This window comes from Podarcis melisellensis (assembly GCF_964234715.1).
Source record: "Podarcis melisellensis genome assembly, chromosome: 10".
In the NCBI taxonomy this organism is placed as follows: domain Eukaryota; kingdom Metazoa; phylum Chordata; class Lepidosauria; order Squamata; family Lacertidae; genus Podarcis; species Podarcis melisellensis.
The window spans coordinates 69,513,504-69,539,558 of NC_138542.1; the positions used below are offsets into that span (position 1 = coordinate 69,513,504).

Consider the following 26,055-nt stretch of genomic DNA (forward strand, 5'->3'; position numbering starts at 1 on the left):
CTCTTTCCTTTTAATCTTGTAAATTCCATTATCTGAGGCATTTTGTTGCATTAAACCATTAGTGCCTCCCATTGCCTCATTTGCATTGACACGTGCTTGACCTCAGCCCCTCTCCTCTTTTCGTTAATGCATCAACAAGCACTGATATCTCTCTGGAGCATTATCATTTGGCTGTTAGCTCAACTAATAACAACCATTCATTTAAGCTGATGGAGGTTTATTAAATAAAAATGGGCGGTAATGAAGGTGGTGGAGGAGCAATAGCTAGCATCCTCATTTTTTATGGTGAGGGCATTCAGTCTCTCCATAAAGTGTGCTGGGTTTGGTGGAGGCGTCTTGGCGTTCAAAGGCAGGTGTTATTAGGGTCTGGGACAAGATCAAGATTAATTAACTTGTCACAGAACTACTCCCCCCAGCAGCAATCTTGCATCTAGTTCTTCCTGTGAGGTTTTATAAGGAAAACAGGTGTCAGTACTCTGTTTCCTGCTCACCTACCCTCCAGCAGAAGCCACCATGGAGAGAGGGGCAGAAAACAAAGTTGTGATGTTACGACCCTGGGGCCAGGCTTCCATTCTTCAAGGGTTGAAGCTAGACATATGAAGTGGGAGAAGGAATTTCTTCCAGGGCAGCCACAGGAATACATAACCAACCAGAAGAGGAGTCCATGGTGTTAGTATCTCTCCAGCTTGAGGACTTTGTATTACTCTCCTCTGACTCAGAGGACTCCACCTCAGAAGTTCTAGTGGAATCATGATCTCCCTTGCTCTGTCAGCTGACAACTGCTAAAGGGGCCTGGGCCCCTTTAAATATGAAGAGGCTGGTCATGCCAAAGGCAGAACTTTGGATATAGCAAAAGCCCCTCTCTCGTCACACCATGCCACAGACCTAGAATGGTGCTTTGGGCGGGGGGCTTGCTCTGGCATAGCACAGCTGGGGTACTCCTGATTCAGGTGGAGATCCGCCGGATCCTAAACCTCATCTCAGGGGATCTTACCTTAGGATTGTGCCGCAGGTATTTTTCAGACCAGTATGAAAAAACGTTGTGCAATGTTTTCTAAATGTGGATCGTTCAGAAGCTAGCTTCCTTTGGCTGTTTTTGTATTCCAGATGCTGGAGAGGATTGTCTATCATAGCACTGAAGTTTTCCTAACAGACTGGATGGTTCATCACTGCTGATGACTTGCATTTTAGTTGAGCTGGAAGATGTCAGATTGCTAGCCAGCATCATCCATAAGAATTTTTTTTAATGAAAAGCCACCTTCTGCCACAGGGACTTCTGAGAGATTTTATTATGAGGTTAATTTGTTAAGGCTTCTGTTATGAGACATCTTCACGTTTGTAACTACTTCAATTTCTCCTAGAGTGCAGCCGAAAAAGAACATTTTCTAGAACTCTGATATTATTTTGATTGTTTCTCAAGCTCTGATTTACGGGCTTATAATTTAGTCCCTAGTAAACTAATGAAACTCTTACAAAGGAACTGGAAATGCTCATGATCTTGGGGATAATGGAGCAACAAAGTACAAAATTCTGCCAGAGAAACTAGATTGCATTTCTAAATGTAAAGTTGCACAGTTTTTATAACCCCCAGAGGGACCAGGAGAAATAGTAAGAGTTGGATTAAAAACATGTATAGAATTGCAGTTGGAAGGAGGATTCTGTGGGTCATCTATTCCAGCCCCCTGCCATAAAACAGGGTCACCCCACCCCAATGCACTGCAGATAGTTTATTGTGCAAATGCCTGGTTTTAATCTCTTCTTACAGTAAGGAATAATTTATCATTAGATGAGCAAATATTCCATTACCTCATCACCCTAATGAGGCATTATGTTTTCTTTCAGTGCTGATATACTCTTATGGTAATGAAGAAATTCCCAAAGTTTAGCACATTTCCAGATGTATATTTTTGTGTGCAGTGACTTTTTGGCTATTCCCACTTTCCCCCTCTCAACTTCATGCTGTAGTTACAAAATTCCCTTATACCTGCTCTTCTCTGCGTAAACCATTCTCACTGTTGGTGCATTCCCACCGCATTCCTGTCCCATTGCCTTGCATGCTCACTTGTTAAGCTTCTGCCCAGTTCACGAAAATGGTATGACACATGAGCAATTAAGCCAATGGCTAGGATAATTTTACTTCAATTTGGTAAAGCCTGAGCTCTTATACTCAACTGCTGAAGTATGTGTTTACTTCATTTCTACAACCTCTTAAGATGAGTTTATTATTTATGAATGTTTTATATGTACTAAGAGCATATACCCTGTTTCCACTTCTCAGGATGCTGATGGTCTCCTGAGGAGCAACTAGTTTTGCAGGGGAACTACTTCAAAGAGGGTGTGGAAGGGACCTGTGAGCACAGCCACAATGTTTTCATCCACAATTTATTCTGCACAATTTATTCTACTCCTTCTGCTATGTTGGCAACTTGGGGAAGACAGCTGTATTTGATCCTAAGAACTCCAATGGCTGATCCATAATGTATTATGTCCATGCAAGCAAACATAATGATAAAGTAATATTTTTGCTAGAGCTGCATTGGCTCAGTCAAATCGCTGTTTTAGGTCTGGCCTGCTGCCAAAAGTGATGAGGTTCTTCCTAACCTTCATGAATGTTTCAACTGACGTGTTCTGGAGCAAAGTAGTATTACTTGTTCAGTAGCGTGTGTTACTTTGATATCTCTCAGTAAAAATACTTGCCCTGTGGGATGCACTTGTGGCATTGGGATTATTCACTTCAAAAACACTGGAAAAAATAATGACCTTGACTCCATTTAATATTACTATATTGTACCCAAAACAAAGACTCCTTTGTTGAATTGTGGAAGGTAATTTTTGCTTAAGTTCTGCATATCTGTAAGGTCCTTTTAACATTCACTCTTGCAATGGTTCTGGATTTTCAGGAGAGGAGGATTGTTAGGAAGACTGTCTTCCTTTAGATTTCAATCTGTGGGAAATATTCTACCTCTTCTTCTCCTTCTTCTGGAGTGGGGATATATGACATCTCTGAAGCTGTCCAGCAGAAACAGTAATCTGAATGTGGTCTGTAAGGTTGTTAGTACCTGTCAGTTGGGAACTGGAAATCTTAGCAGTCTTCTGTCTTAACTGCACTAGTTTTTGCACTTCACAGAAAAAGCCGTCCTCTATTTTCTACCTAGTATAGAATCTTATCCACCCTTTTTCATTGGATCTTCAAAGTAAAAGTGATTTCTTGTTGACCAACTATGGTTAGTACCTTTCAAAATAATTGGATTGTGTTTGTTTTTCTGTTGCCTAAGCAACAGGTTCTACTGCACTTAAGGTTTTTTTCCTCTCTACTGGACCTTTTGTGCCTACCCACCTGCTCCTGCTCCCTTCTATCCATCCTGGTTTCTGCACCATTCCATTTGCTTATCTCCCATATCCAACTGATCTCTTGATGCACTCTGAATACTGTTCATATCTTTTTTCCTTGGATTCTCTGCACCTTGCCTTCATGGCAAATGATGGCCTTCCCCAACCCAGCGCCCTCCAAATGTTTTGGGCTACAACCCCCCAAAACCCAGTTGTAGTCCCAAACAACTGAAGGGCACCAGGCTGGGGAAGGCTAATGTCAATCTTTCCTGTTGACATTGTGCCCTTGGTTTTTGGTATATGCAGCAGCAGCAGCAGCAGCAGCAAACACTCCCTAAAACGGTGTGGGGATGACGACTACGACACATGCTCTTGTTGCTAATCCTTATACTTCCTTTCAGGACTGAAAGTGTCTTATCTTGAGAGTGGGAAGGCGAAGTTCAAGAAATGGAAACTCAGCATTCTGTAGACTTCTAACTCAGTGACTAGTTAAGCAAAATGTCCAGACATTCAGTGAAACAGCTGGGCTACTGCCAAACAGAAGCATTCCCTTGACAGCTGATGCATGGCTTCACTGCTCCGGAACAGCCTGTGTCTCAACTAATTCACAGGATGAATAGAACAATTTGGTACTCTGGGTACAAGAATGGGGTATCCTGAGAGCAATCTTGATGGAATTTGGTCAATGTGTCTCCATGTTTGCACAGCAGATTACTCTCAGCCAACTGGCTCTTAACACTTGCCATTCTGTGGCAAGGGGGAAATGCTTGTGTCCAGGACATTATTCTTTGGTCAAGAATCTGCTGCATTTGTTATCCCTACACCATTACAAGTGGGCATGTAACTGAATACATATGCCAAATGATTTTGCACTGGGGAGAGGCAATTAAAGTGTATGCACTGACAGTAATGGAAGCTTATGCTCCATTCTGCTATCAGAGCCATTCTTGATTGCCCAAAGGTCAGTTCTGATAGAAGCTCCTATAATGTTAATTCCTGGTGCCCATCTGTGAACTTTGAAGTGCTATTCTAATATGGACACCTGCTGAGAAGGGTAAACGAGATGAGCATGTGAATCCTTTGTCGATGTTCTCAGGATAGGATCCAGATAAAATCTTTCAAGATATTTAGGAACAACTTCACAAGGCCGCAGACCAGTTGGATATGTTGCACTGGACCCTGGGGGAATCAGTACCCAAAGTGGCATGTTGAGCTGATTTTTTAATTTTGATAAACCCGTAAATAAACACAAGTACCCATGCCTTCATCATGTGATAATTGGGAAGAAGAGGGTTACGAGGCCATTTTATACCTTATGACATTTGTGGAAATGTTGAATGGAGGTATTATAGCAGCTCCAAAACAGCTATATTTAAAAGTGGATCTAAATTATTCCACTTCAGTGTGATGATCTGAGTTCCCGAAGTGGGCTTGGCTTCCTTTTCTGGCTATCTGTGTTTTCTCAAGAGAATTGTTTTGCTTTAAACGTAAGTGTCTTGGTAATGGGCAGTAATGAAGAATGAAATATGTGGCTGGAGGAAGAAAGGATGTTTAAATGGGGTTTGCTGAAGTGTAGCTTTGATTCTTAAGAAGCCTTCTAAGCCTGTGTAACATTGCACCTTGACTGTTTACCTCGAGAATTCAATCACTTTAAAAGCGGCATTTCCAAGGCCATAACTCCCCAGCATGTGTCTCAACAAATATGAAGTGTCACATAGGCAATTTTTTAGAAAAAAGATGGCTGCGTTTTTCACCAAAGGGAGAAAATTAAAGCTCCATTGGCGTCTCCCCCACCCTGTTTTAATACTACAGTAAATGATTGACACTTCTGTTTGCTTTTTATCAAGGCTTGCCTGAGAGCTTTATGTTGATATAATAGTTTAGTCTTTGTGTATCGTCATTCTTTTCAAAACAGGAAAAGCAAGTGAAAAATGGGGCGTTGGCATTAAATAGCACTTTTGTGGGAGACCATGTTGCCTTTTAAACTTGGATTTTCCATATTCTTCTTGATCCTCCAAATCAGGGCCACTAAGAAAGAGTTCAGGCACTATAGTAACCCATTCCCAGCCAGAATGTCCAAGAAGGCCATCCTGACTGGGGAAGCTTTGCATTGGTAAGGTAACCCATTCCCAGCCAGAATGTAAAGGGACCCCTGACCATTAGGTTCAGTCGTGGCCAACTCTGGGGTTGCGGCGCTCACCTTGCTTTATTGGCCGAGGGAGCTGGTGTACAGCTTCTGGGTCATATGGCCAGCATGACTAAGCCGCTTCTGGCGAACCAGAGCAGCGCACGGAAACGGCGTTTACCTTCCCGCTGGAGCGGTACCTATTTATCTACTTGCACTTTGACATGCTTTTGAACTGCTAGGTTGACAGGAGCAGGGACCGAGTGACTTGAGCTCACCCCATCGTGGGGATTCGAACCGCAGACCTTCTGATTGGCAAGTCCTAGGCTCTGTGGTTTAACCCACAGCACCACCTCATTTGCACTGGTATCTGTGGCCAAACAGAAGGCTGGACTTAATGTCGTTGGAACCCTTAGTAAGGCCTTGTAGATCAGACTTCATAGGATGAAAGAGCCTCTGGCATCTTTGAACTCCTTGATGATGCTACAATTAATTAGTTTGAATAGGACTTGAATCAGAATCTGTGTTACAATAATGAATTGTCTCTGAGCATGTGCGGATTCTCATATTTCCTTTCCAAATGAGCAATCACAGCCAGCCCCAACACCTCTGAAATTAGCGAGCAAGAATTTTTGTCAAGAAGGTCACAGCTTAGAGGTAGACTTGACAGTTCTTTTAAAAAAGAAGAAATGAGTCTCTAGACTACAGTCTATGTTTTGGTAAATGCTTCCAAATTCAGGTTTTGGTATCTGTCTCCATTATTGTCTTACCGTTGATGCTCAGTGAACTTAAAACCTGTGTGTCAAAACAAAGCCCATTTCTCATACTAACGATGCCTTGGATTTTTAAATGAAATATTGTTTAATTTGCTTCAAGCTATTTATGCTCTCTGCTTACCTCTTGCAGTTCTTAAGACGTGAGCACTGAATTCCTGCAAAACGCGATTTTCTTTTTTGTTGCCGGTCACCTTTGTTTTAATTGCTTCGTGATGAAGTATTTCCAGTGCTGCAGGGGAATCATGAACTGATAAAATTAAACAGAATTGCTGGAGCATTTATCAGCCATTGGCTTTATTAAACCATGTCTCATAGAAGGGCACCTTAAACATTGTGTCAAATGTACATTTGCAGTGTAATTGTAGTCACTGGTTTGGCCCTTCTCTGGGCTTGAGATTTCTGTTTACTTCCAAGGTGTGTGTAGAAATTCCTATAGATTGTAGTTGGTGAGCAAATCTCTTTTGCGTCTTGATGTCTTTGATTGCCATGCAGCAATGGCAAAAATACGTCTAGGGCAGGAGTGGCTAACCTGTGACTCTACAGGTGCTCTTGGACTGCCATTCCCATCAGCTGCAGCCAGCACAGCCAGTGGTCAGGATGATAAGAGTTGTGATTCATGAACATCTAGCAGGCCACACGTAGCTGCTCTTGGTGTAGAGGTTAAGAGCAAGCCTACACTGGGGGAGGGTCCTTTTGTCCTGGCAGGCTTGATCTTTACCTCCCCAACACAGGACCAACCATCTATCAATCATCTGATATCATGATGATGTCAGATGAATGATAGGTGGGCCGTCATGCCTGTCTTTCAAAATTAACCTACGGGGATAGGGGGAGGGGTCTGCTTCACCAATGTATTCGTCTCTGCTTATCAGTCCTCTTTGCAAGCCTATGAGCAGGTCTTACCCCTCTGTCGTGAGTCCTGTGGAGGTGTTGTGGAGATGGTGCTTGGATATTGAGGAATAGAGGATGGAGATTGGGAAGCTGGAGGTAGAAGACCCTGGGGAGGGTCCTAGTGGGCTGGGGGATAAGGATATGGGATCCCAGGAAGATACTCTGAGGTCTGAGTATAGCTTTGAGTTGTAGGAGGAGATCCAGGTTAAGTCCTGTTACTTTGGCTGTGTGCCAGATCTTGGTGGGGCAGGCTTAGCCATTGTAGAATTGCATCCATCAGTTGGTGTCACCCAGTGATGACAGTTGATTGGCAAGTGGGAAAATGGCCTTATGGGCCATCTTGGACCCCCATGCAGGCTGGTGGTTCCCCAACCCTGTCTTACAATGACAAGCAAATAAATATACAGTATTGTCCAAGTGCACCTATCCCATGAACTCCTTGCCGCTTACTGAAATTAAGGCTAAGTACCTGTACTTGAACATCCATTTCTTGCTCCTTGGGACAGGGTCCTGTATTTTTGCTTGCTTCTCTTTACAATATAATAATTAATGCTGGCTTAATAATTAGACCAAGGGAGAAGCTTGGAACACTGGGTACTGAGAATTCTGAGTAGTAGTTAAACTATATCATGGATTCTCTTCACAGGTTTCAGCAGTGGATTCCCTGGAGGGACCCCTCCTTCAGGTGGAGGGACTTAGTGATCTGAGACTGGAGCTTCACAGTAAGAAGATGAATATGCACTTGGTGCTAATAGACGAACTGCACCGCCATCTTTACATTAAGTCCACCAATAGGGTTGGACAACGGAACAAAGAAAAATGGACAAAAAGGTTAGTCCGTTCTGATGCAGTAGAGAAGGCTTTGGTCTTGGATTTTGTTTGGAAAAGAGCTGTCTAGACTAAGTCAAACCTGAATAAATATTCAGTTGCTCAGAGAGAAACATGAGCTTGCTGCAGGTTTCAAGAGGCAATGTAGCAAAGCATTTTTATGGCTGGCCAAGTGCTCTAGGACCATTTTAAGCTGTAAGATATTTGAAGATGACTTAATACCAAACTGACACACTGGTCCATCTAGCCTAGTCCTGTCTATGAAAACCAGCAGAGGACTTCCAGGGTCTGGGGCAAACTTACTTTCTCATCCTTCCATTTGAGATGTCAGGGAATGAAGCTGGGACCTTATGATTGACTGGTTATTTAATTTCTATTCCTCTTAATATACTAAGAATATATCTAAGAGGTGTACAGAAAACTGAAGAAACAACAGACAGCTTAAAGAAGATATTACAAAAATACAGTTACATATAAAAAATACACATTAATACAAAGTTACTAATATATGTATAAATCAACATCAATTCATTTTCCTCCTGACACACTCTCCCTCTCAGCCTCTGGGTTCTCACCCAGGGTCCGTCAAACTCTCAGCTCACTCACAAAAGTCTCACAGTGAGAAGACATCCTGGAAACAGTGTACATCACCCTAGTCTCTCACTCTAGACTTGCTTTTTATGGGCTGGCTCAAGGTGGATGGTACTGCCTCAGGCTCCCCACAGCTGGGTTCCATTTAGCTGCATCCTCTCCTCACCCAGATCCAGGTACAGCAGGTTTGCTGAGTTTCCCAGGGGGTCCAAAGGATGGGAAGAGGGCCCCCCTCCACTCACAGCTCTTTCTTTACCCTGTATCCTCTCCTCCTCCCCCAGCTGCTTTGCCACTGAGCTGTTTCTCTTTACTGTTTTTAGTATCTATTCTATGATTATGAGATCAGCTATCTAGTCCAGCATCCTGTTCTCACAGTGATCAGCCAGATGCCTGTGGGAAGCCTGCAAACTGGTCATGAGCACAGTAGCTTTCTGCCAATCTGCAATTCCCAGCGACTGGTATTCAAACGCATAAGGCCTCTGACCGTGGAGGTAGAACAATAGCCACTGTGACTAGTAGCTTTGATAGCCTTGTTAATATAGACAGTGCAGAACGGGACAATTTTCACTGAAAGAAAGCTTCAAAGTGAGAGCCCCCCTCCATATTTTAATGGTCATGGGATTGTGAGGGGAGACAGGAAAATGGCACTCTGTAGATTCTGGTGCCCGAAATATTTGCTTCATGTCACCTGATGGTAAGACTAGTTCTGTACCTGAATTGGGCACTTTTACTTTTGATTCCACCATGAGTGGGGAGCATCCGTGGGTGAAGGATCTGCTTTGTGAAGAGCAGTAGTCTTCCCATTTGCACCTCCGCTTGTTGACTGTGTCTACTTCAGGAGTTATTTCAAGTTTCATTTTTCTCTGCTACAGTTCGCATGTGAAGGATGCCTCCCCTGTGCCTCTGCTCGATGTGACTAGCCTGTCTACTCCTCGCAAGTACCTTGACTCCTCTCAGTTCAGCACTTCTGGAAGCTCCAGTGGTGAGTGGCAAAATAATAAAATACGTTTCCATATGCCTTTTTCGTTAAGTATGTGTGTGGTTTTCTCCAACCACACTGATAAATTTTGGAGATGGTTGAAGTAAGTGTGAATACCAGGTATGGAGATGACCCAAGCTGTAATAAGGGGGTTGTGACAGCAGTTTTCTAATCTCATGTGTTTGCCTACAGTCACGTTCAGTTGTGCTTCCAAGGCTGTCCCCAGTGCAGGCATATAACAGGAGCAGCTACATATTAGGTGCAAATGCTACACCCCCAACTCATTGTTGTTTTTAGAAAACCCTTTTTTGGGAAGGGGTGTGTGAGATGGAGAACCAGTAGTGGAGAGGGGGAATTGAACAGAACCTTAGTTTAAATTGTGGAATTCATAATTTCTGAGTAGAACGTGCCGTGTGTGTGTGTGTGTGTGTGTGTGTGTGTTCCCAGTTTGCATCTGTTTTGGAGATGTTTTAAATAACAGTGGAGAACTCTGCCACATCCCAATTATTTTGTTGGTCCCTTTCTACACCTTTTCTAGCCCCACAATACACCTCCCCCCCAACCAGTGGGATGAGCAGCACTGTATCCAGTATATCAGATGTGGATTCAGCATTGTATAGCATAGCATTGTAGGTTTACTTAAAACATGATGATACTGACTGGCTCATTTTCAATCGATTTCCTAATAATCCCTTGCATGGATTTTGCCTTTTTTCTTTGCCACTTCACATTGATTTGACGTGTTCAGTGAGCTATATATAATCTTTCTATATAGATTACTGCAATGTGTTATACGTAGGGCTGCCTCTGAAGACGGTTCAGAAACTTCAGCAGGTGCAGAATTTGGCAGCCAGATGGCTCACCAGGGCAAGATGGTTTGAGCATATTACACTGATCTTGGCCCTACACTGATCTTGGCTGTCGATTAGTTTCTGGTTCCAGTTCAAAGTGCTGGTTTTTAGCTATAAGGCCTTAAACAGCTCAGGACCCCAATATCTCAAGGACTGCCTCTCCCCATATGAACCGACCCAGACCTTTCAATCATCATCTGAGGCCCATCTTTATGTGCTTCCTCCATAAGAGTTTTGGAGGGTGACAACATGAGAATGGGCCTTTTCTTTGGGGGCTCCTAGTTTGTGAAATGCTCTCCCCAGGGAGGTTTACCTGTTGCCTTCATTATGTATCTTTAGGAGCCAGGCAAAATTGTTTCTCTGTAACCAGGCTTTGGGGTGATTATTATTCTACAACCCTTTATATTGGTTTGTTTTTGTTTTATTATGCCTTTTGTTTTCTCAGTTTGTATTTATATGTTCTGGACCACCCTGTGATCTTCAGATGAAGGGTGGTATACAAATTTAATTAATAACAACAACAGTAATCACAGCCCTAAGATATCTTTCTTGATCACTACCACTTCTGACCACATCAATCTCTGTGTGTGAAATTTAGGGTTCTTGCCCCATTGAATTTCCCTCTCCATTTTGCTATTTTGCGTAAGGTAAATATTATGGAGCTGATTCCATGATTCAAAATTTTTGAGAGATTGTCCTTGCATAGGATTGGGCAGAGTACTGTTTGGAAGTGGGAAAAGACAAGAAATTATTGAGAGTCTTTCCAGTGCTCCTACCTAGTTGCTTATTAGCGATGCAAATTGGTGCAAGGGAAAGTTCAGCAATGGGAATTCTGCTGGAGGTGGAGTTTCACGGACTCTCAAAGTAGCCCAGTGGGGCCCCATGAACCTCTGTCCTTTGAGATAAAAAGATGCAGTAGAAGCAGGGTGTGATGGGACGATGAGCTGCTTGTGCGTAAAATGGAAGTCCCTCAGAGTTTGATCAGGCTTTCAAACCTCTGCCTGTGACGGAGCCCCTCCAGCATGGCTGCGTCAATCACTAGTAGAATCCGAAAGTGGCTGCTTTCGGAAACGTTTCCAACATAAAAGCTCCTTAACGGAAACACGTCGTCTGGCCTCTCGGCGTGACAGTTTCCGTCGAGGTGTGGGTGTCCCTATAGGAGGTCCTGAGACCTCCCCACTGGTTTCGCTTGAAGCGTCTCTGAGCCATCCCTCCGACTCACTTTCCCTTGGAGTTCTTGCTCGCCCTCTACTGGTTCCCTCTTCCGCTGCTACTGCTCTCTCACCCTCAGTGAGCCTTTGCGCCTCCGGCGCTTTAGATGTCAGTTCCCTGACATCCACCTCCCCTCCAGGGCCCCCTTCACCCCCTCCCGTCTCCTCTCCTACTGGCGGTGAGGAGGTAAAACCCTTGAAAGAACCTCCCTCATCTTCCGACGTCGCGAACACTTCCTTCCACTTGTTGCTGTTCCTACTCTCTAGGTACTCTTCGTCATCAGAGTCCACTCCCTCTTCCAACTCCGACTCCGCGAACCCTTCCATTTCCTCTTCCTCATCGGTGGTGCCGAAATACTCCCTCCTAAACCTTGCTATCGGCTGAGGTTTCCTCGGGAACCTTTGATGGAACGTTTCTGTTAAAACCTCGTCATTGACTTCCTGCGCACTTACCCAGGTGTTTTCTGACTCCGGTTCCCCTTCCCACGCCACTAAATACTCCACCTGATTTCCCTTCCACCTGGAATCGAGGATTTCCGCTACATGGTTGCGGCGTTCCCTCTCTTCCAAGGCTGGTCCCCTGACGTGCTCCCCTTCACCTCCTCCCCTGTATGGTGACAGTAACGACCTGTGGAACACTGGGTGCAATTTCATGTGATTGGGTAATCGGAGTTTGAAAGCTACCGGGTTGACCTGCTGAATCACCTCAAAGGGTCCCAATCTTCTGGGCCTCAGTTTCTTACAACCCCCTTTGAACGGCAACCCTTGGGTTGACAACCACACTTGATCCCCCACCCTTATGGTTTCACCTTCCCTTCTGTTCTTGTCTGCCTGCTTCTTATATTGTGCCTTAGCCCTTTCTAAGTTGAGCTGGAGCTGCTGATGGATGGCTTCCATCTCTTCTACAAAATGTTCAGCCGCTGGGACGCTCCATCTCTCCCCTCCTTCCCCTGGAAATGCCCTGGGGTGACACCCGTAATTAGCCAAAAAGGGACTCATCCCTGTGGACACATTCTCCGCATTATTGTAGGCAAATTCTGCCAACGCCAACTTTTCGACCCAATCGTTCTCTCTGTCATTGACATAACACCTAAGATATTGTTGAAGAATGCCATTTGCCCTTTCTGCCTGCCCGTTGGTTTCAGGGTGCCGGGCAGTTGAAAAATTGACTTCCACGTGTAACAAGCTCATGAGCTTCCTCCAGAACCTGGAAGTAAATTGTTTGCCTCGATCTGAGATCACCCTCGAGGGAGCCCCGTGCAACCTAAAGATATGTTCCACAAACAACTTCGCCGTTTCTTCCGCTGTGACTGCATGTGAGCATGCTACAAAGTGGCACATCTTAGTTAACAGGTCTACTACTACCATGATGGCTGTTTTCCCCTTGGACCTTGGCAGATCCGTCATAAAATCTATTGATATCGCTTCCCAAGGCCGTTCTGGTGTGGGTAAAGGTTCTAATAACCCTGCCGGCGCCCTTCTTTCCCCTTTGGCTCGCTGACATTGGTCACACCCTCTTACATACTCCCTTACATCTTCCCTCACCTTAGGCCACCAAAATTCCCTGGTAACCAACCACATGGTCTTGTGTTGCCCAAAATGTCCCGCCGTGGGGCTATCATGCAACTGCTTGAGTACTCTCCCCCTCAATTCACCTTCGGGTATATACAGTGCCCCTTTGTAATACAATGCCCCATTTCTTTCCTCAAAACCTCCGGGGCTCTCGCCCTCCCCCCTGAGACCTCTGAGCTTATCCTGGGCATATTCATCATTTTCCGTTTCCTCCACCAGTTCTCGTTGCCCCACCATCGCCGCCCCACACACCCAGCGGTCCTCCGGGATGACATGTCTCTCTTCGATCACCCCCTCCCCTTCCCAATATTCTGGTTTGCGTGATAGCGCGTCCGCCCTGACGTTTTCTGGGCCTGGCACATAACAAATCTCAAAGTTAAATTTGGAGAATTCCTGTGCCCATCTCACTTGTCGTTGGTTGAGCACTCGAGCTGTTCTCCAATACTCTAAATTTTTGTGGTCGGTGCACACTTGCACCTTGTGTTGTGCCCCAATTAATAAATGTCTCCACCTCCGGAATGCTTCGTGAATGGCAAGTAGTTCCCTGTCATACACCGTGTAATTCCTCTCGGACTTATTCAGCTTCCGCGAGAAGAAGGCACACGGTCTCCACTCCGACGCACTCCTCCCCGGTTGAAGAAGGACCGCCCCTACCGCCCGGTCGGATGCATCTGTTTCCACTCTCATGGGTTTTCGTAAATCCACATGCAGAAGTTGTTCTTCCGAGGCGAAAGCCCTTTTCAGTTCTTCAAAGGCTCGATCCGCCTCTGCCGTCCAAACAAATTTCTTCTTGCTGCTGAGACAGTCGGTGATGGGCGCCGTCAAGTGGGCAAAGTTCTTGATGAACTTCCGATAAAAGTTCCCAAATCCCAAGAATCTTTGCACGTCCTTCTTGGTCTTCGGTGTCTTCCATTCCAGTACCGCTTGGACCTTGCCTGGATCCATGGCCAATCCCTTGTCTGACAAGCGGTACCCCAGGAATTCCACCTCCTTGGTATGAAACTGGCACTTCTCCAGTTTCACCCACAGCTGGTTGGCTTGCAGCCTGCCCAACACTTCTCGAACGTCCCTCACATGCTGTTCCTCATTTTCCGAATACACCAACACGTCGTCTAAAAAGGCCACACAATTCTTGTAGAGCAAAGGTCCCAGAACGTGGTTTATAAAAGCTTGAAAACACGCGGAGCCCCCTTGTAGACCGAAGGGCATAACGAGGTATTCAAAGGCTCCCAACGGGGTAAACATGGTGGTCTTCCATTCATCTCCCTTCCTTATGCGTATCAGATTGTACGCCCCCCGCAGGTCCAGTTTTGTAAAAATCTTTCCCTTCCTTACTCTGGTCAAAATGTCATCAATTCGGGGCATAGGGAAAGCCAGGGGCTCCGACACTGCATTGAGGGCCCTGAAGTCACACACCAGTCTCGGTTTGTCTGTGTTCTTTTTGTCCACAAAAAACACTGGGCTGCCCCCCACCGCTCGGGACTCTCTGATGAAACCTCGCTTCAAGTTTTTGTCAATGAACTCCCTCAGCTCCTGCATCTCCCTGTCTGACATGGCGTACAGCTTGCCTACTGGGAGTTGGGCCCCTGGGAGTAGGTTGATTTGACAGTCAAAGGGTCTATGCGGTGGCAGTTTGTCTGCTTCCCTTTCGCTGAATACGTTGCTCAGATCTGCGTATTGCGGGGGCACCTTCCCTTTGTCCATCACTTCCATCCCCGCTAGGGTGACTCTGTCTCCTCCCGAAACCTTCCCCTCCTTGCAGTGTTCTAGGCAATGCGCTGACCCAAAGGAGACCACCCTCTGATGCCAGCCCACTAGCGGATCGTGTAGCGCCAGCTAGCTCATCCCCAAAATGATGGGCGCTCCTCCCAGGATGGCCACATTAAACGCTATCTGTTCGGTGTGCCTTGCCACTCTCATTATCATCGGGACAGTCTGTTGGCTAACTTCTCCCCCCAACAGCTCTCTGCCGTCAATCGTAGTCACCTGCAAGGGGTTACTTAAAGGGATAGTCTGTATCTGGTGCTCAGCTGCAAACTCCTTACTCATGAAATTACAGGAGCTGCCTGAATCCAAAAGCGCCTTGACCTTTAGTGGGTGTCCGTTTGGCAGTTCTAGTAACACCTCTATCACTAAAGCGGGTCTGGGGGGTTCTGGCATGGGCACTTTCATTGCTCTTTGGCCTGGCTGCTGTGCCCCAACGGTGGCAGCCAGGCGTTGGCTTTTACTTGCTCCTTGCCTTCCTCTTCCTTTCCCCCAACAGCTCCTGCCATCCCTTGCCATTCCTTTCTTTGTGGGCAAACTCTGGCAAAGTGCCCTGGCTGTTGGCAGAGATAACATCTCTTGGCGCTCTTTCCCTCCTTTTTCCGCCCTTCACTGGGATTTGAAACTGCGCGCGCCCGCGCTGTTCCAACTTCCATCGGCTCTGCCGGCGGGAAAGGTGGCTCTGGAATGTCTGGAATGCGGAACTCCCTCCAACGGTCTCCTTTCCCTTCCCGCTTTTCCATAGCCCTCGCCTCCTGGCGCGCTCCTATGGCCAGCGCAGATTTGGTTAACTGGTCCATAGACTCCGCCCTGGGGCCCCGGGAAAGCTCATCTTTGACGGTTGAAGAAAGCCCCTCTTCGAAAAGCATTTGGATGGGCTCCGCCGATAGGTCCCACCCCAATTTGTGAATCAACATGGTAAATTCAGTCCAGTACTCACGGACAGATCTGCTTCCTTGCTGGCAAGCCATTAACTGCCTTCGCACCACCCCCTGCTCAATATCGCTGGAAAACATCAGGTCCATGGCACGAAAAAACTTCCTCGTGTCCTTTAAGATCTCATTATTCGCTGCCATCAGGGGTCTAACCCAATCTTTCGCCCCGGATTCGAGATGGCCAATCACATACGCCACTCGCGATTCCTCATCGGGGAAGTCATCAAACTGCAAGTTTAGAGCGTATTGCATCTCTGTTCTAAAGGCATGATAGTTCCTGGGATCCCCCCCGAATTTCTGCACCAATCCTGGCACCTTTCTGGCGAGCGGGGTGGTTTTCTCCTTTCCCTTTTCTGCATCCTGAGCCCTCCTCTCCTCAAGCCTCGCCGTTTGCAGCGCCAACTGGATCTCCAACGCCCTGTACCTTTCTTCCAGGCTTGGACCTCCTCCAGCTGCTCCTGCTTCCCCGGTTCCGGCTGGATTGCTCATGATGCTTCTCCCTGCACAAGCTGGCTTTCGGAGACTTTCGGATTGCTGTGATGGGACGATGAGCTGCTTGTGCGTAAAATGGAAGTCCCTCAGAGTTTGATCAGGCTTTCAAACCTCTGCCTGTGACGGAGCCCCTCCAGCATGGCTGCGTCAATCACTAGTAGAATCCGAAAGTGGCTGCTTTCGGAAACGTTTCCAACATAAAAGCTCCTTAACGGAAACACGTCGTCTGGCCTCTCGGCGTGACAGTTTCCGTCGAGGTGTGGGTGTCCCTATAGGAGGTCCTGAGACCTCCCCACTGGTTTCGCTTGAAGCGTCTCTGAGCCATCCCTCCGACTCACTTTCCCTTGGAGTTCTTGCTCGCCCTCTACTGGTTCCCTCTTCCGCTGCTACTGCTCTCTCACCCTCAGTGAGCCTTTGCGCCTCCGGCGCTTTAGATGTCAGTTCCCTGACACAGGGCATAATACAGAGAAGCATAAATTATGCAGAGTGTGGCATAAAATTTTACTACCTGCTCGTAAAAAGCAGGCAGCTAGTGAAATACACTGATAAATAGTAGCAAAATTTGATCGCTCACATGACCATAAAAAAACAAGACCCAAGAGGGTGTTCCTTAGCTGATATATTCTTTGTGGTGATTTGGGCAGTGGGATGGGACTCGGGTGGTTTAATGCTGCCTTGCCTAAATGGGGCATCATAAGAGATTAGTCTGACATCGAATTAGAAAGTTTGTTTTTATGGGATAAATCATTGACTTGGGAAAGGACTTAGAGAAATCATTAGTTAGAGGGTGATTAATCTGCAGAGGTCAATGCTTTCTATTCCTAGGGTTTTAAAATTCTTTGTAAACACCTCTTGGTTCAGGTTTGTTTTGTTTATGCTTTGAAGTAGTGAAGACTGTTACTTTCCCCCCTGAACCAACTTGTATTGAAGCAGGAATATGCATGCATGGTCCAGGGAATTTTTCTAAATTCTGGAGTGCCATTAAACCCCTACTGTGCCCTAAATACCTGCCTAGGTTGGTAAATTTTGCCAAGTGGGATGGGAAAAGAGGCAAGGGAATATCAGTTCTGAATAGGTGCCCCTTTTCCTAACATGTTGTGCATCTGTTGTGCATGTGTGAGGGGAGAGACTCCATCAGGCAAGGCCTACTTCTACCTGCCTTTTCCCACCATCTAGTCTCTGCTTCTCAATTTGTATTATATTATTTTATGTACTGCGGCTTGCCGTTGTTTTATTGATTATAGTTTAGAAATTATTTATTGTGTTTTACTTTTATGTTATTATTATTATTTAATACTATTCTAATGATTGTTGAATGTTACTTTTTTGATGTAGGTTGCCGATTTTAAAGTTATGCTTTATTATCACATTTTAGTATTGCATTAGATTGTTATAAGATGTACATTTCTTCAGCTTGTAAACCGACTTGAGTATTGTAAGATAAAAGACGGTATACAAATTAAAAATGATGATGATGTTAAAAGATATAGGAGTCCTTCCAGGGAATATTTGTCTCACCATCCTCCATTTATCAGAAGAGGATAATATGTATTTTAAATAAAATAAAATGAGCACATACCCCCCCCCCAACCATAAAATAATGTTATAGGAGAAAAACAAAAAGATGTTGGGCTAAGGCCACTTTGCTGTTTCTACTTTCTGGGAAGTCATGGGGCGAGGGTCTAGCCTGGGCTGCCAGGCCCTGGACATTGGTCCTGAGGTGTAGACCTAGATGCACCACTGCCCTGGGCATGTAATAACCACCTCTTCAGTAATTCCCCCACCTCCATATTTTCCAGGGAGGGATATTAGCTTGACGGAGATCAAGGAAGATTTAGAGATGGATCCTGAGGAGAACAGCTCTATCTTTATGGGCATCCTCATCAAAGGCCTGGCCAAACTGAGGAAGATTCCAGAGACTGTGAAGGCCATCCAAGATCGCCTGGAGCAGGAGCTGAAGCAAATCGTCAAGAGATCCACCACTCAGGTGGCAGACAGTGGCTACCAGAGGGGAGAGAACATAGTCCAGGAAAACCAGCCTAGGTAAGAGCATTGTATTAAAGAAGGCTTCAAAATAAAGAGCATTCCTGGTGTTAATTCACACCAGTTTTGCACATCCACTCATTTTAATATTGATGGTTATGCTGATTATTTCGTGATGGTTGTAGACTGGGCATATAGATTCTATATCTTTAGCATTGCCTCAAGCTATCTTAGCTATCTTTAAAATAAAATGTAATTAATTCTCAATATTGTGAGAGAAACATTTGAAAAAGTAAGTGATTGAAAGGAAAAAGGTCAAATTTCATCTTTTCAACTCACTACTTTTTCACATTCAAAGACAACAATTGCAGAATAAGAATATTTTGAATAATAATGCAACACATCAACTGATCATAGTTCGGTATCTGCCATGTTCATGAAAATGACATGCAAGTTAAGTTAATTACATACTGTAATGCAAGTTGTTTTTCACACATTGTGTCATGTGTATAATTTCTGTTAATGTTTCAGTGTCTGCAGTTTCTCCCTTCCCCTTTTAAGAACAGGCAACTTGTATATTGCAGAGAGATCTTTCTATACAGAAAATGTGAGAGAAGAGGAGTTGGCTGACTGAGTTAATGGGTAGCCTGAAGCTGTTGATCCTGAAATGGTGGCTGTCTCAATTCATTCCAAGAAATGCCTCTTTAGGTACCAAGGATGGTACTTTCAAGGGTTGATTCTGTTGTCTGTCTGTCTTGTCACCAAAGCATGTATCAATGCTGAGGGGCAGTTCTCAGACTTTGAAGGCTCATTGAATCATTATAGGCTGCTTTAAAAACACAGTTTTTGACCATGCCAAAAGTATACCTGCTCCACTGCAGCGTTCTCCTCCTTGTCATGACCAGTCAGGTGCCTTTGAGCATCCTCAAGCAGGCCATGAAGACACTAATCCTCCTTTGCTGTTTCTGCCCTGCAAGCAGTCGGCTTTTTGTGAAAATGAAGGTTTCATTGGGGGTATTGTGAGTAGTAAACCACAGATAGACCTTTCCTCCTCTGCGGGTTTGTCTAATCCTCTTTAAAAGCCATATGCACTCGTGTCCATCACCAAACTTTTTTATTTATAAATAAGATTTCAGAAGAGGTGGGTTTCATGAAACAAAATACCTTAACTATAAATGACCGGGGTGTTTTTCCAATGAAGAAGCTAGACCCACTTCTGTAGGGAGGGAATTGCACAGATAAAACTTCTGCTGGGTCACCATTCTCTGCATTTGTGAGGGTGGTGGAACACTCTATGCTGATCTTAATTATGTTTTGTGTGATGAACTACTTTATTTTGTCTGCCCTAAGTATATTGCCCACCAAGTTTCAAAGGATGACCCCAAGCTCTGGTATTATATGAGTGGAAGAAAACAATATGTAACCACTTTTTCCATTCCATGCAGAATTCTTAAAACATTTTTTTGATGTGCTCTCCTGTTTACCTTTATAAATCTCCAAATGTTTTAGCATTTCCTCACAGGGAAAGTGCTTCCACCTGTTTGATCATTTTGGCTGCCCTTTTCATACCCTTTACATTTAACTTGTGGGTGTTCAGATGAACAGGACTGCTTCAGTTAATACTGGGATTGAAAGAAGCCAAAAGCTCCACAGGTGGGGAAGTTATTCCCCTCTCCCTCTTAGAACAGTGAAGTCAGAAAAGCCTGGTAGAGAAGTGCGAATTGGCTAAGTTATCATAACATGCCAAGGAGAGTCTCTTTACTGTTTAGCAACTGCCTTGTTTCCCCATATCACATTTTTGACAACTACGAATTTTGAAGAGGAGGAACTTGACTCTGAATACTTGAGCCTTTAAAAGGCTCAGATTTTTTAGCTGTTTAAAGTTAGCCAAGAGCTTTGCAAATGCATGCTTTTGTGCTGATTTTTAAACATTCCCCCCTGCCATTTGTCTACGCTTCTGACTGCTGCAGTGTTGCTCTTTCCTGGAGCAGAATATTGTCTCATGGTTCTAACACAGGGGTGGGGGGAGTGGACAGCTGCTTGGGCTTGAAGAGGCAGCTGTGACAAGTGCGTTGCCCTTATGTTAATGTTTTCTATGCAAGACAGGGAACCATGTGAGAAAACAGTTTTGAGAAAAGTTATTTAGAACTTTAAACAATCAGAATATTTTGTGTATGCATATGTTTTAGCTATTGATATCTTAGTAGTTTGGGCCCACAAAAAACCTTGATAACACGGCTAGATAAAAAAGCTTTAAAAATGTGAAAGATCAGCACCTAACAGAGCAAAAGTCTCATGACAAATGGGGCAATATTTCATTGGCCTCCAAGACAATCAACAGGATGGAGGGCCAGATACGTTTAATCCTTGTATGCTCAAACAGTGGGTGACAGTCAAGCTACTCGGTAATGCCTCACTCATCCTTGACTCACCTATGAATGGTTAAGGAAAAGTATCTCTAGTGAGGTCATGTAGGTATCTGACCTATAGGGATCTCCTGGGACCCTATTAGCATTATGTGAGTAGGCTATGTGTTTAGAAGGGGCAGGGTTGGATAAAAGATATAAAAGTGGGAATTCGTATATGAAAGGATTATGTCCCAGCAAGGAATTCTGATCCTACTGGAAGGAGTTTCCAGCAAGAGGCAAGGTTTGTGAGCCAAGAGAGAGATCTCTAGGGCAGGCATTACTGCATCAAATAGAAGCAGAGTAATTGCTCTTGGAATCAAAGCTCAGTTGTGTCAAGTTTACGCTAAGGGTTTTTTGTTTCACCAGTGAAAGCTGAATTTGATATGTTAATGTTTCAAACTCGATAAGTTAAAACTTGAGCAGGGTGAACTAACACCCTCCTTGAATTTTTTAACAAGGGGTTTGGGTTTTTGGCCCTTGTGGCTAATGACCTCAAGACTTGGCAGGGTTTGAGTTTTAGATCATCAGTGAACCAGCGCCCTGTGTAATGTCTCTAGGTCTTTGATAGTCAGTGAGCACATTGTCTGTCTGGCTTTCTGCTACTGTACTTAAAACCGTAAAATTATTATTGGTGCCTAATAAAATGACTAATAAAATGTGACAGAGCCAAAGGGGTCTTATCACCTTGCTGAGCTGAAATCCAGGCAGCTTGTTAGCACTGCTCAGTTTGCTCCAGTGAAAAGGGTACTTAATGGTATTTCAGCCTGGTCAGTGTAGTTAGTATCTCTTTGGTACCCAGCAAACCTTTCTGGAAGGCTTCCAGATATGACCAACCTTTTGCCCCTGAGAAGGTTGTGAAAACAATCTGCCATACTGCCCTGGGGCCAGGGCATTTAAGGATGTCTCTGACCTGTTCCTGCTACAGCAGTATACTTTCCCTGCATAGAGATGTGGAGGGAAAATGCTGTTTGGTTTGTGAACTTGACCTTAGTAGGGCAAATGCTAATGTAGTGACAGCCCCCTCTGATGGTAAGAGTACATGGTTCTGAAGATTGGGTTCATTCTTGGCAGTCTGTGCTGATGGTTGGGAAACCCCTTTTATCTCCTTCCTCTGGCAGCAAGCCTGTCTGCCCCTCAGTAGATAGAGCATGAGCTCCTATTGTGATGTGTTTGTGGACTTTTAAACAGCAATGGTCTTCTCACATTCTGCAGTACGAGACTAGTAGGTGGGTGTTTGTCTAACTTCTTTCAACACATTTGAGCAGTGTACAATCTGGTTGGGTATAAGAAGACGGACACTGAGGGAATGTGTAATCCATAGTGGTAGGGCATGTGCATGGAATGCTTTTGATTGGATCATTTCTGTTCTCTAATTCTGTGTCTGAAGTCCAGTCCCACCATGTCACTTTGGGTTTCGGGAAGTAAGTTCACCTTTGGTTTTCATTGTTCTCATTAGCAAGTGTTAAAACCATTTTATGAGGCCAGCTTCCCTTTTTATTTGCTTTCAGTGTGAAGGGACAGTAGTTTATAAAGTTTACACGGTTGAAAATCAACTGCACGCCTCTTCTCCTCTACCAGTTAAGAACGATGTAGAGGTCTTCTTACATACAAAAGTGAGAAGCCAAAATGCAAAGAAAAAAAAGGAAATAAAAGCAATTTCAAATGTAATATCTTTAGATATTTCACAGTACCATATATTTATTAAGAACAGTTATTAAAACAATCCATCTCCATTAGCCATAAGATCAATTTTGACTTGCGAAATATATTTATACCATATGGTCTTTGGTGTTGACTCATATTTAAATAACTTTCAGAAAATGTGTAGAATTTGCAAAATTCGCTGTGGCTGCTGATTAATTTCTGAAGTTACTCAAAGACATTGTTCTGCCTTAGAAATTTCTCAATTTTGGGGAGGGGTGCTGGGGGGGGAATGGGAAAAGTCCCATTGTGCAAGTGGATGCCCTTGTGCAGGGCTTTTGCTGACAAGGTTCAAAAGATTGACCCGACCCTTAGCAAAATTAATGTTTATAAAGAAGTTTTTTTAAGTTTCAGTATTGTGTTTCAGAGTTACAGGATGTACATTTCATGGGAAAGGCTCTGTAGATGTGTGAGAGATATGTATACATTCGCATTTTTAAGGATGCACAGTTTTTAAAATCTCAGGAATATATCTGGCGGTGGGGGGGAGGGAATGTAGTGTGTGCAGAAGCAGTGTTCAGAGTGCCCCATGATGGCCCCATAATTTAGTTCCTTGCAACCTGGAGAGGCTGGATGACTTTATGAGTTTGAAGGAATTGGAAAGTATACAAGTTGCTCATGTCCCCTGCTCTGGGGGGGACCTGTTTAGTCCTGAGAGGGTCATCATTTTAAACAGGGACAGTTGTTCCAGCCTGTCCTCAAAGGGTAACCATTATCCATACGCATCAACCAAATGCTTTGCAACCTGTGTCAACTTTTTGTTACTTTGTCAATTTGAGTTATGTGCCCTTTTCCAACTTTTACTGGGGAAGGTTAGCCTGATCCAGAAAAGCATGTTGATGAATGCAGCGTGCGTGAATCACCATTGGTGACCTCGTTCAAGTCTCAGCAGTCATATTGCATCATGCTATGCCCACTTACTGCCCAAACATGAGCGGCCTCGGGGCCTGTGTCACTTTCTGTCGACATATTTACTGTGTTTTTGTGGTGATGCTATGAACTTGGACTGTCAAACTGCCCAAGTGGACCTTTGTCAGCGTAGGCAGATGTGCTGTGGAGGTCACTCGTCCTTAAAAGAAACAAACAAGTGCCACTGGGTAGGCAAAAGAGAAGGAAATGCTGCTTTTTACAGCAGCCTTTTGTTCCCTTCTGCACCTCAACTGTATTTGGTCTTCGGTCACCTTGTCTCAGAAATGGAATAACAGATTTAGAAAAGGGACTGCAAAATTAAGCCACGAGGTTTAGGGGCATTTCACTACGGAGAGTGTTGGGATAAAGTGAGAACAATAACAATAATAAGCTTGGCGGTAGTTCAGAGTTGCAGGATTTATACTCTAAAGTCTGGAGTAATAAATGTTCTGGCAACACAAGCTGATGGCCCTGGGGTGTGACACTTGAGCAGCACTTACAAATGTAACAAGGGTCTAATGTGACATCAGAAGGCCTGTTGCATTTGCAGGCTGAAAATGAGTTGAGGTATCTCATCAGCGTTAAGTAATTTTCTGGAATTCAGTTGAGCAAAAGTGGACCAAACAGAGGGAGAAGGCAGGAGGGAGGTAGTGCAGGGCTGCTGTGCTGGTAAATCAAGAGACATTAACACCACATTAAAACACCAATATATATATATATATATATATATATATTTGGAGCAGTTCCTTGCAAGTAAAAGTTACAGTTCAGATTGCTCAAATTGTCTTCTTATTACTACAGCCATTTAAAATAAAGGCGTATGTGATTTGTGTACCTCTAAGCAATTGTACATTGAAACATCTGAACTAACATTGGATGCAATTCTTCTTTATGCCCACAATTCACTGTCTATACGGTTAGCCACAATAATATTGAAGCCAGGTGTCTGGCACGTCATTGATATCAAAACCATTTCTGTTACCTTGCATCTTGCATCTGTCCATCTAACAATGTAAGCAGCAACAGACACTGGAAATTTTCTGTTTTCTAAGTAATGTTGAATTTTCAGTGTGGCAAGTTGCTGCCTTGGCCACAGAACAGTTATGGTTTTTGTCATGGTACATTAGTTACAATAACTGGACCATTAAAAAGGCATAGGGACGGTTAATGAGAGAGCCATTTTGATTAGAATCTAGCAATAAGCACCTGATGTATAATAGGATATCTTGGTAATTGGTACAGTTGATGAGGCTTGAGGTTTTTTGAATTTGCAGGTTTGGTTTTAAGGCTCCTCCCCAGATGTTTCTATGGAGATACCATATAAAAGTGCAAATGGGATTTTTTCAGTTCAAGTGTAAGAATGTTATGTACTTTCAAACACTGAACTCTCTTCATAAACCTGAAGCATAACATTTATTGCATTTGACCAAGTTTTCCTGTTATTTCAAAATGCTTTCAGATGGTATGAAGCAAGAATAAGTTATGCATAGAACTGTGTACATGAAGGTCTGGAAATGTTTTATGTGGGTGGGAGGGTGGGATGAGTTTTTTTGCGTGTGTGAGAGGACTTTTTTAATGAAAAATGGGAAGTTGGACAGAAAGTGGAAAACTAAGTTTTGAATCTGGTTTATTGAATTAGTCTTCAGACTATATAAATAAGCACAGATAGTTTGAAGTAGATGGATTCATAATTACATACATCAGATAATTAAACTTAAAAACTCAGTTTCAAAATGTCCATGGTATAAGAAAACACATACATACACTTATGAGCTACTCTCTCTTTAAGAATGATGAATGAAATGCTCCATAAGGCAAGGTGTTAAAATTTGTTGTTAGCTGCCTGTTAGCCCTTCAAATTGCTTTCTAATAATTATATACAACAATCTAAAGTTTGGCAACAATCTAAAGTTAGGCAACTAAAATTCCCATATACTATGAGCATGTATGACTCTCAAATCCTCTTGCTAGTTTTTAGATTCTTCCATCTTCTGTAGCATGCAAAATAAATTAATCTGTGCTTGAAAATGTACACACATGTGAAAGAGCAGAGCAGCTTATTTTGGTCTGTACAAACCTTCAGTTCTGTCGGAAGAACTCAAGACATTTATGTACTTGAAATGTTCATAAATATACCAAAGAGTGCATTTTTGTATGCCAAATTATACATAATGTGACAGGATGATTAGACAGCTGTGTAGTAAGGCGACTATATTCGTTTGTGTTATCTTCCTTAAGTAGCAAAGTAAATTTAGATTTGATCAGAAAAGAAACATTGCATATCGTACACACACACACACACACACACACACACACACACACTTCCAGTTTTGTCTGGGTGGGTGGGTGGAGTGGAAAGGAAGAAAAAGTCTGGCTTCAGAATTTCTCCATACTACAGAAACTGCATTTTAGCAGCGTGCACAGCTTCTCATTTCCTTCAGCTGAAGTCTATTAGCTAACACCTAGAACTTCCAATGTAAGATGAGCCAGCAGAGGAGAAATTGGCTATTAAAATAACTGATGCGATTCATTGTTTTTTGACATCCTTAATCAATGATGGCCAGTGATGGTCTGTGTTTGGTGTATGTGCCTATTTTTCTGAAACTGGTCTAGGAGCTGGAAGTGTGCATTTTGCCTCATAAACTGACTCCATCACAACTTGTCAGGTTCTCCAATGCTGTTGGCTCCATCTAATGCTAAGGGCTTCAA

The 26,055-nt window shown here is 43.9% G+C and overlaps 1 protein-coding gene across 2 annotated transcripts in view; it reads left to right on the forward strand.

The window, feature by feature from the left end:
* Positions 1-26,055, forward strand: part of EXOC4 (exocyst complex component 4) — a 352,759-nt gene that overhangs the window by 34,238 nt on the left and 292,466 nt on the right. For both annotated transcript variants that reach the window (XM_081926878.1, XM_081926879.1), the window contains exons 4-6: positions 7,769-7,953; positions 9,414-9,523; positions 18,145-18,388. In XM_081926878.1, the coding sequence (XP_081783004.1) occupies positions 7,769-7,953; positions 9,414-9,523; positions 18,145-18,388 (539 nt within the window). The remainder of the gene's footprint in view (positions 1-7,768; positions 7,954-9,413; positions 9,524-18,144; positions 18,389-26,055) is intronic.